The sequence below is a fragment of the Anomaloglossus baeobatrachus genome, chromosome 10, assembly GCF_048569485.1.
Source record: "Anomaloglossus baeobatrachus isolate aAnoBae1 chromosome 10, aAnoBae1.hap1, whole genome shotgun sequence".
Classification (NCBI taxonomy): Eukaryota; Metazoa; Chordata; class Amphibia; order Anura; family Aromobatidae; genus Anomaloglossus; species Anomaloglossus baeobatrachus.
This window is the reverse complement of record NC_134362.1, coordinates 161,407,250-161,420,227: the sequence shown is the minus strand read 5'-3', so window position 1 is coordinate 161,420,227 and position 12,978 is coordinate 161,407,250. Positions and strand designations below refer to the sequence as shown.

Here is a 12,978-nt window from a genome sequence, read left to right as displayed (position 1 = left end):
ACCTTTGCAAAGTCCAAATAAATCACATCAGCTGCATTACCAATATCCAGGTTTGCACTTACCCCCTCATAGAACCCCAACAGGTTGGTTAGACACGACTTATCTTTCATGAATCCATGCTGTTTGTCAGTTATCATATTGTAGACAGAGGCTCCGGTTGTTCCGGTTCTTGCTCTATCTCTACTTGTGGGTGGCTACTCTCCTTCAGCTTTTGCACTAAACTGGCTATATTTGGTTATCCAGGGGGTGTATATGCTCGGAGGGAGGGGCTACACTTTTTAGTGTAGTACTTTGTGTGTCTTCCGGAGGCAGAAGCTATACACCCATGGTCTGGGTCTCCCATTACGGAACTATAAGAAAAAGAATTTACGGTAAGTAAACAAAATTCTCTTTTTTTTTGAACTCCCCGGCGTTTGCAAACATATGAGTCCAGTGGGTGGTCCTACTATTGATTGACAGATATCTCTGTATAGAGTCGTACAGTGAAGATCGTCAATCACAAGACCACCCACTGGACTCATGCATACATGAAACAGGGATTTCAAATTCGCATTCTTGCCTCTAACCGGTACATCACATCCGTGATACATAATCCCTATTCATTGTCTTCCATTATCTTCTCTAGCACATTATGCAACGATGGACAGGGGCGAAACTATTGCAGTCGCAGGGATCACAACTGCGACTGAGCCTGGGGGTGCAGTAGGCCCACTGGCCCCAGCCCTGCTTCAGCTGGATGTTTGTCCAAGGCTGAAATGCATTGTGTTGCAGAGACCCATCGGGTCCCTGTACTGCGATACACACTGCCAGCCAAACAGAAGCCGTCAGCTTTCATCTATATCCGAGTGACTGAAGGCGGCACATGGCAATGACGTCATGCATTGCAATAGCACTGACACTGATGAAAGCTGCCGGCCACTGTGCTCTGGCTACAAAGGAGGACGCTGCACAACATGGGAACCAGGGACGGTGAGTCTAACTTTGTTTTTTGTATTAGACATATTTACTAGGAGGGGGACAGTATATACGAGGAATTAAACAGTATATACCAGGAATGTGACAATATATACCAGGAATGGGACCATATATACCAGGAGGGGGACAGTATATACCAGGATGGGGACAGTATATACCAGGAAGGAGAAAGTATAAGCCAGGAGGGTGACGGTATATTCCAGGAGGGGCCCAGCAAGGGGACAATATACACCAAAAGGGGGACAGATACCAGGAAGGGGACTGTAAATACCAGGAGGGCCAAGGATGGGGACATTTTTACCAGGATGGGGTTATAGATAAACATGATGTGAGCTAGAATGGGGAACATTTATGCTAGGATGGGGAACATTCTTACCCGGATGGGAGACATACTGACCAGGATGGGGGCATATATACCAGAATGGTGGACATATATGCCAGGATGGGGGCATATATACCAGAATGGTGGACATATATGTCAGGGTGGGGCACATACTTACCAGGATGGGGCATATATACCAGGATGGGGGACATATTTACGAGGAAGGAGCCCAGGGTGGGGGACAACTAAACAATATGTTTTATAGGATTTAGAATGTTAAGTCTATACATACATATACATACATGTGACCAACATAAGGGGGGCCAGATCCAAATTTTTCCCCAGGGCCCATCGACTCTAGTTATGCCACTGACGGTGGATCTGTAGGTCCTCCATCATGGACGTATAACACCTCACTCCTTTTTTTCCCTGTTGCAGGAGAGGCCGTGCCGCGTTTATTAGTTTGAGACCACATGAAATCTGTTCCTCATTTCTCCATAATCTCCGTTTACACTTCACACAAAAGGTGGAAATACCCCAAATCCTTCTAACACTCCTGTTTATGAGCAAGTTCTTTGCGGCCCACAAAACTATTCTGAAATAATAGACCTAGCCCTTTGTGTCCATATAACCCGAGCCTGTCCGGTAACACGCGGCTTGTCATGCAAGGCTGGGCATGTAGTAACAATGAAATGACTAGTACATATGGACTAAATGTGGCCGATTTTTTTTTATTTTATTTTATTTTATTTTTTTTTACCACACTTAAATGATAAGCCTTAGGAAACTGTTATTTGTCAGTGCTATAAAGCAGATTGCTACCCAGTGGTTTCAATTATCTTCAAAGGGGCCTTTCACAGGCAGTAATAGTTCTATCAAAATCTGCAAAGTATTATTTCGCTCTGTACTGGAGGCTTCAGCCATATACTCCCCGTTTGCTGACTTTCACATTCCTTTTCATCTTTGTGTTAATTGGAGAATAGGAGTGGTACTAGTTACATGTGCCGACTGCAGCATTTTTCACATATAGCCGCAAAATGTCAAATCCCTACCTATACCCGACAAGCTATTGTAAAGCAAATAAACCACAGTCCTGTCAAGAAGTAGAGGATCCCAGGGTTAGAAATGTCAAGGAGAATGCTGCAGATTATTCATGTGCCTAATCCCGCTCTGCATGGAGACATTGAAATATAAGACGTATCCCATGGGGAAAGAATTGGCGTTTAGGGTCATTTATTAGGGAGCGATCCTCACTTTACAGCGCCTGTACTGACCTGAATTTTATACCTGCTGCAAATGTTCTTCCAGTACTATTGTTTTCAAGAATTACTTTTCAGTAAGTGTGCCATATATTGACTTGATCGAAAGTGCCCAGAGTGTGGTTATGCTCACTGTATTAGGGGGTCCACTGGATCGAAGGTACTGTTCACTTGCCTGGGGGAGCGAAGTGGTCCGGCCGCCGAGTCTTCACTACCAAAGGTGTCCCCACCGGAGTCCGCTCCTGTGACTTCTGCTTCAGTCACCAGATGCCGCCGTATTCCTGCTGTGGACAGTGCTGGTAATAGGAGAGGAGTCAGTGTCAGTGGCTCTGGTGTGCGCAGGCTCCACTCATCCACTAAGTTGGATTTCGTTGGGACCTGCAGTACCACTGGCTCACTTTAGGTGGCGTGTGTCTTTCAGCTGAAGTTACCACCTTTCAGCTACAGCCAATGGGAAGACACCAAACCTTTCCTCTTGTCTGTTGGTCACTGCCAGATATAGTTTTGTAGTACTGTTTCTCGCCCTGCTCTGAATATTGATCCCTGTGTTTTGACCCCTGCCTGCTCTCCAACTACTCTACTTGGGATTGCAGCCATTGTAAATCCAAATCACCTGTATAGGGGTTAAAGGGTTTCAGGGTTCTCGGGAACCTGCTTAGTTGCCGGCTTGCCTCTAGTTTGTCCGTGACAGCCATTCTGAGACTGTGGTTCCAGGCATAGACAATACACTCTTACGCAGCCAGCAGAAGGCAGCTCCAAGGGATCTGCGGTATCCCGGCAGCTGGTGTCACAGACATAGTACAGTCTCTGGTAGAAGTAGCAGCAGCACTGAGGACCTGAGAACTAGCAACGTAACTAACTCGTTGCCCAGGCACCTGCCTTATCGGGAAGGTGCCTTAAATACCTGAAACCCCTCAGCTGACCTGAGAGGCACTTCCGGGTCGGGGAGCGGTAGCTCTTTAAGAAAGGAGGCAAGGCTGCCGTGTCTTCACTACCGAAGGTGTTAGCAGGTACACATGCTGGTAAGCAGCTGGCAGAAGATAGCCCCAGGGAATCTACGGTACCCCGGCAGCTGGTGTCATGGACACAGTACAGTGTCTGCTAGAAGTAGCAGCAGCACTGAGGACCTGAGACCTAGCAACGTAACTAACTTGTTGCTCCGGCTCCTTCCTTATGGGGAAGGTGCCTTTTAAATATTGAAACCTCTCAGCTGACCTGGGTCGAGGAGCGCTGGCCCTTTAAGAAAGAGGGCATGGCCGCACATGCACCCTTCAGGCAGAACCAAGAAGCCTGTGAGGTACACCAGCTCTGGAAGACAGCAGCATGGATCGGGGCAGCTACTGCAGGACGACTGGGCAGGTCAGAAAACCAACATCCCCACCAGGGGAGGACAATGCAAGCACGTCAGTATGGGCATTACAATGTGTCCTTATTTTAATTCCATGCTCTCACTTAGGCTGCTTTTTTTTTTTTTAAATCCGCCATACAGTTCCAGAATTATGAGCCTTTTTATTTAACAATAACTTTCTTTGTCGCTCCATTGGGAGACCCAGACAATTGGGTGTATAGCTTCTGCCTCCGGAGGCCACACAAAGTATTACACTTTAAAAAGTGTAACCCCTCCCCTCTGCCTATACACCCTCCCGTGCATCACGGGCTCCTCAGTTTTATGCTTTGTGTGGAAGGAGGCACACATCCACTCATCATCTCATTTTAGTTATATCGGTTGGAAGAAAAGTGGGCCCCCACGGGGCCCCCGGCATGTTCCCTTCTCACCCCACTATGTCGGCGGTGCTGTTAAGGTTGAGGTACCCATTGTGGGTACAAAGGCAGGAGCCTCATGCCGTCTCCTTCACCATCCCTTAGCGGCTCTGGGAGAAGTGGGATCCTGAGCGGTCATCCAGTCACTGGGACCGTGCTCCCTCCGCAGCCCCTGTGGGAATATGTCGGACAGGAGTTTATTTATCCTCAGGGACCGGGCCCTGCATCACTAAGGTACTCTGTATCCCCATGGGGGATGTGCATGGAGCGCCTTCATCCCGGACGCTGCAGCAGCTGCTTATTTGTGACGGCCGGCGGACTTCCGCGCCGACCGCGCCTGTTTGTCGGCCGCGGTATTAAATTTAGTCCCCGGCTTCAATTGCGGCCTAGTAGCAAAACTCCCGCCCCCGGGCCTGTCTATCAGGGATAAGGGCGGGACTGCCGACCTGACGTCGGCTGTGAGGGCCGGAGCATCCTGTATGTTTCCTCCCCCCCTCACTAATCACTGTGGGGACTCCAGATTCCCGCACTTTTCTAACGCCGCCCACGGCTCCACTCCTCCCCTGAGAGCTCCGGCAGCCATTTCTTTGGCATTCTGCCTGTGGAGGATTTCCTGGAAAGAGCTCTGCAATGCTGGGAGACCTAAGGCAGGGAATCTGAAGGACACACACTCTGCTTTTTAGCGGTCGGTAAGCCACACCGGTCACCCGGTGCTGGTCCCCTTAGGGTGCCGGAATAGATACTATATATATTTATATATTTCTGTTCGGTCGGGCTGTATACCCTTCCCATATACCCTCAGTGATCACTCTCCTAGGAGACAACAGCATGTCGTCCACAAGGAGCAAGGGTGCCAAGACACAGGGTTATTTTGCGACCTGTACCTCTTGTGCGGCTAAGTTACCTGCGGGTTCCACCTACCCTCACTGTGAGCAATCCTCAACCCCTGTTTTGCTTCCGCAACCGGAGCCTCGGTCACTAGTGGGCCCCTCGGCTCAGGTAGAATCCATTGCTCCCCCTGTCCAGGCGGCAGGGACAGAGTTTGCAGTTTTTGCTGAGAAACTCTCTGAGTCACTCTCACAATCCATGGCTCAGTCTATGGACAAATGGTCTGCCAAGCTGCTTGAAGCTTTGCAGTCCAGACCGGTCCCTACACAGGCCCCGGGCCTTGTTGGATCTTCACCTCCAGGCCCCTCTCTGCCCGCGCCGCAGCACGTTCCCAGGGGGGGCCCTAGGTCTCACGTGGAGGACTCCGGCCCGGACCACAGTCCCAGACCGGCTAAGCGGGCCCGCTGGGAATCTTCCCCAACTTCTTCACGCTGCTCGGGTTCCCAGCGAGAGGACTCTCTGGAGGACGAGGCGGACGTCGCTGCTCAGGGCTCTGACACTGACGTTGCCCTCAATCTTGATACACCTGAAGGGGACGCCATAGTAAATGATCTTATCTCGTCCATCAACCAGGTGTTAGATATCTCTCCCCCGCCGCCACCTGTAGAGGAGTCGACTTCTCAGCAGGAGAAACACCAGTTTCGGTTCCCTAAACGTACACGGAGTGCGTTTTTCGATCACTCTAACTTCAGAGATGCTGTCCAGAAGCCCAGAGCGGTTCCGGACAAGCGCTTTACTAAGCGCCTTACTGACACACGTTACCCCTTCCCTTCTGACGTTGTTAAGGGTTGGGCTCAATGTCCCAAGGTGGATCCCCCAGTCTCTAGATTGGCGGCTAGATAATAATAATAATTTTATTCATTTATATAGCGCTATTAATTCCACAGCGCTTTACATACATTTGCAACACTGTCCCCATTGGGGCTCACAATCTAGAGTCCCTATCTGTATGTCTTTGGAGTGTGGGAGGAAACCGGAGTACCCGGAGGAAACCCACGCAAACACGGGGAGAACATACAAACTCCTTGCAGATGGTGTCCTTGGTGGGATTTGAACCCAGGACCCCAGCGCTGCAAGGCTGCAGTGCTAACCACTGAGCCACCGTGCCGCCCTATCCCGATATCTGTGGTATCGGTTGCAGATGGATCATCGCTAAAGGATGCCACTGACAGGCAGATAGAGCTCCTGGTGAAATCCATCTATGAAGCCACGGGCGCGTCTTTTGCCCCGGCCTTTACAGCCGTGTGGGCACTACAAGCTATCTTAGCTTGTCTTGCTGAGATTAATGCGGTTACACGTAATTCTGCTCCGCAGGTTGCGTCTTTGACTTCTCAGGCGTCAGCTTTTTCTTCCTACGCCATGAACGCAGTTTTAGACTCTGCTAGCCGTACAGCGGTGGCATCCGCTAACTCTGTGGCAGTCCGCAGGGCCATGTGGCTGCGCGAATGGAAGGCAGACTCGGCTTCCAAGAGATTCTTAACCGGTTTGCCGTTTGCTGGCGACCGCTTGTTCGGTGAGCGTTTGGATGAGATTATTAAGAAATCCAAGGGAAAGGACTCCTCCTTACCCCAGTCCAAACCAAAGAGACCTCAGCAACGGAAAATACAATCGAGGTTCAGTCCTTTCGTCCCTCCGCCAAGCCCCAATCCTCTTCGTCCAGCAGGCCGGAGAAAGGCCAGAGGAACTCCTATGCGTGGCGGGCTAAGTCACGCCCCCAAAAGGCCGCAGGAGGCACTGCTTCCAAGGCGGCCTCCTCATGACTCTCGGCATCCCCGAACCGCATCCTCGGTCAGTGGCAGGCTCTCCCGCTTTTGCGACGCCTGGTGGCCACATGTTCAAGACCGATGGGTGAGAGACATTCTGTCTCACGGTTACAGGATAGAGTTCAGCTCTCGTCCCCCGACTCGTTTCTTCAGAACCTCTCCGCCCCCCGAGCGAGCCGATGCACTTTTTCAGGCGGTGAGCGCTCTGAAGACAGAAGGAGTTTTGATCCCTGTTCCCCTCCAGGAACATGGTCGCGGCTTTTACTCCAACTTGTTTGTGGTGCCAAAGAAGGACGGCTCGTTCCGTCCCGTTCTGGACCTCAAACTACTCAACAGACATGTGACTCAGGGCCACTCGGTGATTCCCTACTTAGACGATCTTCTGGTCAGGGCACCCTCTCAGTTGGCGTGTCAAAACAGCCTTTCCGTCGCTCTGGCGACTCTCCAGCAGTTCGGATGGGTCATCAGCTTCCCAAAATCCAAGTTGACACCGACCCAATCACTGACGTACCTTGGGATGGAGTTTCATACTCAGTCAGCGGTAGTCATGCTACCGCTGGACAAACAGCTTTCTCTGCAGGCAGGGGTACAATCTCTTCTTCGGGGTCGGTCACACCCCTTGAGGCGCCTCATGCACTTCCTGGGGAAGATGGTGGCAGCGATGGAGGCAGTGCCCTTCGCGCAATTCCATCTGCGGCCACTCCAGTGGGATATTCTCCGCAAATGGGACAGGAGGTCGACTTCACTCGACAGGAACGTCTCTCTTTCCCTTGCAACCAAGACGTCACTTCAGTGGTGGCTCCTTCCCAACTCTCTGTCGCAGGGGAAATCCTTCCTACCCCCTACGCGAGCCTGTCAGGGTGGGGGGCGGTTTTTCTCCACCACAGGGCTCAGGGAACCTGGACTCCGATAGTCATCCCTTCAGATCAATATTCTGGAGATAAGGGCAGTGTATCTAGCCCTATTGGCCTTTCATCGGTGGCTGGAGGGCAGGCAGATCCGGATCCAGTCGGACAACGCCACGGCCGTCGCTTACATCAACCACCAAGGCGGCACTCGCAGTCGTCAAGCCTTCCAGGAAGTCCGACGAATTCTGCAGTGGGTGGAAGCCACAGCCTCCACCATCTCCGCAGTTCACATCCCGGGCGTAGAAAACTGGGAAGCAGATTTTCTCAGCCGACAGGGCATGGACGCGGGGGAATGGTCTCTTCACCCAGACGTGTTTCGAGAGATCTGTCGCCACTGGGGAACGCCGGACGTCGATCTCATGGCGTCACGGCACAACAACAAAGTCCCGGCATTCATGGCCCGGTCTCAAGATCCCAGAGCTCTGGCGGCGGACGCATTAGTTCAGGATTGGTCGCAGTTTCGACTGCCATATGTATTTCCTCCTCTGGCGATGCTGCCCAGAGTGCTGCGCAAAATCAGGTCCGACTGTCGTCGCGCCATTCTCGTCGCTCCAGATTGGCCGAGGCGGTCGTGGTACCCGGATCTGTGGCATCTCACGGTGGGTCAACCGTGGGCGCTCCCAGACCGCCCAGACTTGCTGTCTCAAGGGCCGTTTTTCCATCTGAATTCTGCGGCCCTCAACCTGACTGTGTGGCCATTGAGTCCTGGCTGCTAGCGTCCTCAGGGTTATCTCAAGATGTCATTGCCACTATGAGACAGGCCAGGAAACCAACGTCCGCCAAGATCTATCACAGGTCTTGGAGGATCTTCTTATCCTGGTGCTCTGATAAGGGTTTTACTCCCTGGCCCTTTGCCTTACCCACTTTTCTTTCATTCCTTCAATCCGGAATGGACAAGGGTTTGTCTCTCGGCTCTCTCAAGGGACAAGTATCGGCGCTTTCCGTATTTTTTCAAAAGCGTCTAGCCAGGCTTCCGCAGGTCCGCACGTTCCTGCAGGGAGTTTGCCACATAGTCCCACCTTACAAGCGTCCGCTGGAACCCTGGGACCTCAACAGGGTGCTAACGGCTCTTCAGAAACCACCTTTCGAGCCGCTGCGTGAGGTCTCTTTATCACGTCTTTCGCAGAAGGTGGCATTTCTAGTGGCAGTTACATCACTCCGTAGAGTGTCGGAGCTGGCAGCGCTGTCATGCAAAGCCCCCTTCCTGGTTTTTCAGCAGGATAAGGTGGTTCTACGTCCGGTCCCGGAATTTCTCCCTAAGGTGGTATCCCCTTTTCATCTCAATCAGGATATCTCCTTACCTTCATTTTGCCCTCATCCGGTTCACCAATGTGAAAAGGATTTGCACTCGTTAGATTTAGTGAGAGCACTCCGGCTCTACGTGTCTCGCACGGCGCCCCTGCGCCGTTCAGATGCGCTCTTTGTCCTTGTCGCTGGCCAGCGTAAGGGTTCGCAGGCTTCCAAGTCAACCTTGGCTCGATGGATCAAGGAACCGATTCTTGAAGCCTACCGTTCTTCTGGGCTTCCACTTCCTTCAGGGTTGAAAGCCCATTCTACCAGAGCCGTGGGTGCGTCCTGGGCATTGCGGCACCGGGCTACGGCTCAGCAGGTGTGTCAGGCAGCTACCTGGTCTAGTCTGCACACTTTCACGAAACACTATCAGGTGCATACCTATGCTTCGGCAGACGCCAGTCTAGGTAGGCGAGTCCTTCAGGCGGCGGTTGCCCACCTGTAAGAGGGGGTCATTTTCGGCTCTTTTTATCGAGGTATTCTTTTACCCACCCAGGGACTGCTTTTGGACGTCCCAATTGTCTGGGTCTCCCAATGGAGCGACAAAGAAGAAGGGAATTTTGTTTACTTACCGTAAATTCCTTTTCTTCTAGCTCCTATTGGGAGACCCAGCACCCGCCCCTGTGCCCTTCGGGCTGTTGTTCTTTTGTGTACACATGTTGTTCATGTTGAATTGTTCTTTTGGTTCATGATTTTCAGTTCTCCGAACATCCTTCGGATTGAATTTACCTTAGACCAATTTATAAGTTTCCTCCTTCCTGCTTTTGCACCAAAACTGAGGAGCCCGTGATGCACGGGAGGGTGTATAGGCAGAGGGGAGGGGTTACACTTTTTAAAGTGTAATACTTTGTGTGGCCTCCGGAGGCAGAAGCTATACACCCAATTGTCTGGGTCTCCCAATAGGAGCTAGAAGAAAAGGAATTTACGGTAAGTAAACAAAATTCCCTTCTTTTATGGTCTTTACTAAGGGGCGTAGCTCACAGGATCCTCGGGGGCGTGTCTTTAGACTGCTCTGTATTGTGACTTTGCAAGCCACACCCTCTTGGAAAAGATGATAAAAAATTGCATGAAATAAAGAGGCACATATCTCTGAAATGACTTGGTGGATTTAGAAAAAAATAAAAACCTGGAAACTCATGGGAGCAGTGGTAATAAAATAAGAGCAAAAACTGGCTACTTTTAATCTGGTGACAGGTCCTCTTTAAAGGAAACCTGTTGCCAGGTTTTCTTGTATTAACTACTACCAGTCTCTTGCTAGCCCTCTAAGCAGTTTTCTAAGTATGCCCTTGTATCACCACTGCGGCCTTTGTATACCATGGAACAATTACTCTCACGGTGCATTTTCTATGCTATATGTACATGATTGGTCCAGGTGTCACGCTAGGTACGGGGAAGTATCAAGCATACAGCAAAAGGGAAAGGAAATCCTGTGTCTGCGGAAGGGCGAGATGGTGACCCCTGACCAAACCTACCACTGGCTCCTGGCTTCCCTCACAACCATAGTAGGTTCCACATCTATGCGCGGAGCAAGATACATGACCCTAAGCTGACAATAGAACTGTGCCCTAGGTAGAGGATGGGTGGGATGAGTCTTTAGTCAACCTCACTAAATTCTAAAGACGACACAAGGGGGACACAAAGGGGAAAGCACATGAACAACTTATCTCCAGATGACTTTAGGGTAAAAGTACAGCAAAGAACAATAATGTTTCTTCAGATGAGTGCAAGCCGCCTGCTTGCATCCAGAGCTTGTAAAGGTTTTAAGTCTATCACGGCACAGATCCAGAGAGAATGAGAGTATTTAAGCACACAAAGGGAAGTGCTGATGACTAACAGCTCAAAGGTGAGTACCTCCGCAGGGTCCTAAAGGTAAAGGGATTAAACCTAAACAGAAAATGTCAGAGAGCAGTTTGTGCAGATGAACACTGCCTTATTGTTTTATCGGATTGCACTCATCTGTATTGAACGCAAGTGGGAGCAAGGCCTTAAAGGAAATCTGTCACCGAGTTTCTGCAACCCTGTCTGAGAGCATTGATATAAGGGGCAGAGATGCTGATTCCAGCAATGTGTTACTTACTTTAATGGTTTGTGCAATTTTCATAAAATCCCTGTTTTCCCTGATGTAGATGTAGCAGTTCTCTGAATGCTGAGCTCTGTACAACCCCACCCGCACCACTGATTGGCAGCTTTCTGTGTACACTGTGCATAGGCAGAAAGCTGCCAATCAGAGGTGCGGGTGGGGCTATACAGAGCTAATGAATATGGACAACAACATGGCCGCAGGATTACTAATTCTCTAGAGTTATAGTCTCCTGCTGATAAAACAATGATTTTATCAAAGCTACAGCAAGCAGCCCAGAAAGTGACACATCGCTGGAATCAGGGTCTCTTTTCCTAGATTATGCTCCTCTCAGATTAAGCAGCACCTGGTGACAGATTCCTTTTCAAAGGCTTGAAGCAGGTAAACTACAGCTTCTTATGTCTGTGTCTGATTTCAGAACTTTCTTCTTGTTTTTCTTAGGATGGCAACAAAGCTTGTACGACTTGTGCAAGACAAAAAGAAAGCAGAGCAAGGGCCGGGAGTCCTGAGAAGATCTGGGAAGGACGTAGAGATGGAAGAGATGATTGAGCAGCTGCAGGAGAAGGTCCGGGAGGTGGAGAAGCAGAAGGAGGGCTTACAGAACCGCCTAATAGCAACCAAGCAGCAACTCCAGACCCAAGGACATCGGCACACGCCTTATAATTACATACAGTCCCGTATAAACTCCGGCCTGAAGAAGGTCAGCGAGAGCGTCCTCATGCAAGAAAATGTCCGCAAAGGTATGACCTGTGATAACGTAAGTGTGAACCGACCCCTAAAGTGCTAAACAGGGCAGAAAATTAAAATATGTAGTTATTTTATGGTACTATGCAAAAGTATTGAAGAGTTCTGTCCAAGTGATTAAAGGGAATCTGTCAGTAGGCTCAACTGTCCTAAAGCGTACTTTACACGCAGCGATATTGCTATCGATATCGCTAGCGAGTGTACCCACCCCCGTCGGTTGTGCGTCATGGGCAAATCGCTGCCCGTGTCGCACAACATCGCTTACACCCGTCACACGTACTTACCTGTCTAGCGACGTCGCTGTGGCCGGCGAACCGCCTCCTTTCTAAGGGGGGCGGTTCGTGCGGCGTCACAGCAGCGTCACTAAGCAGCCGCCCAATAGAAAGGGAGGGGCGGAGATGAGCGGCCGTAACATCCCGCCCACCTCCTTCCTTCCTCATTGCCGGCGGCCACAGGTATGATGTAGTTCCTCGTTCCTGCGGTGTCACACGTAGCGATGTGTGCTGCCGCAGGAACGGCGAACAACCTGCGTCCTACAACAGCAACGATAATCGGGAAAGGAACGACGCGTCAACGATTAGGTAAGTAATTTTGATCGTTAGCGGTCGTTCCTGCGGTGTCGCACGCAACGACGTCGCTAACAAAGCCGGATGTGCGTCACGAATTCCGTGACCCCCCAACGACATGTCGTTAGCGATGTCATTGCGTATAAAGCAGGCTTAAGTATTTAAGGTCATGTAGGTCATAGCTGAATAAAATGATGCCTTAATATTTGTGATCCAATGTCTTATTCCCAAGAAATCCACATTTTTGTTATATGTAAATGAGCTGTTAAGATCTATGGGCCAGACGTAGATCTCCCCAAAAATCGTCCTTCAGAGCTTATTGTTGATGAATGGGGGGCATTACTAATGTGAGACATGTAATGACTGACAGTCATGGGGGGGAACCCATGTCTATTTTTTCTTTAAATTATTTATTTATTTGG

The 12,978-nt window shown here is 50.4% G+C and overlaps 1 protein-coding gene across 1 annotated transcript in view; it reads left to right on the top strand.

Moving 5' to 3' along the window:
• Positions 1-12,978, top strand: part of RPGRIP1L (RPGRIP1 like) — a 283,031-nt gene that overhangs the window by 25,091 nt on the left and 244,962 nt on the right. The window contains exon 4 of the mRNA XM_075325764.1: positions 11,688-11,986. Within this exon, the coding sequence (XP_075181879.1) occupies positions 11,688-11,986 (299 nt within the window). The remainder of the gene's footprint in view (positions 1-11,687; positions 11,987-12,978) is intronic.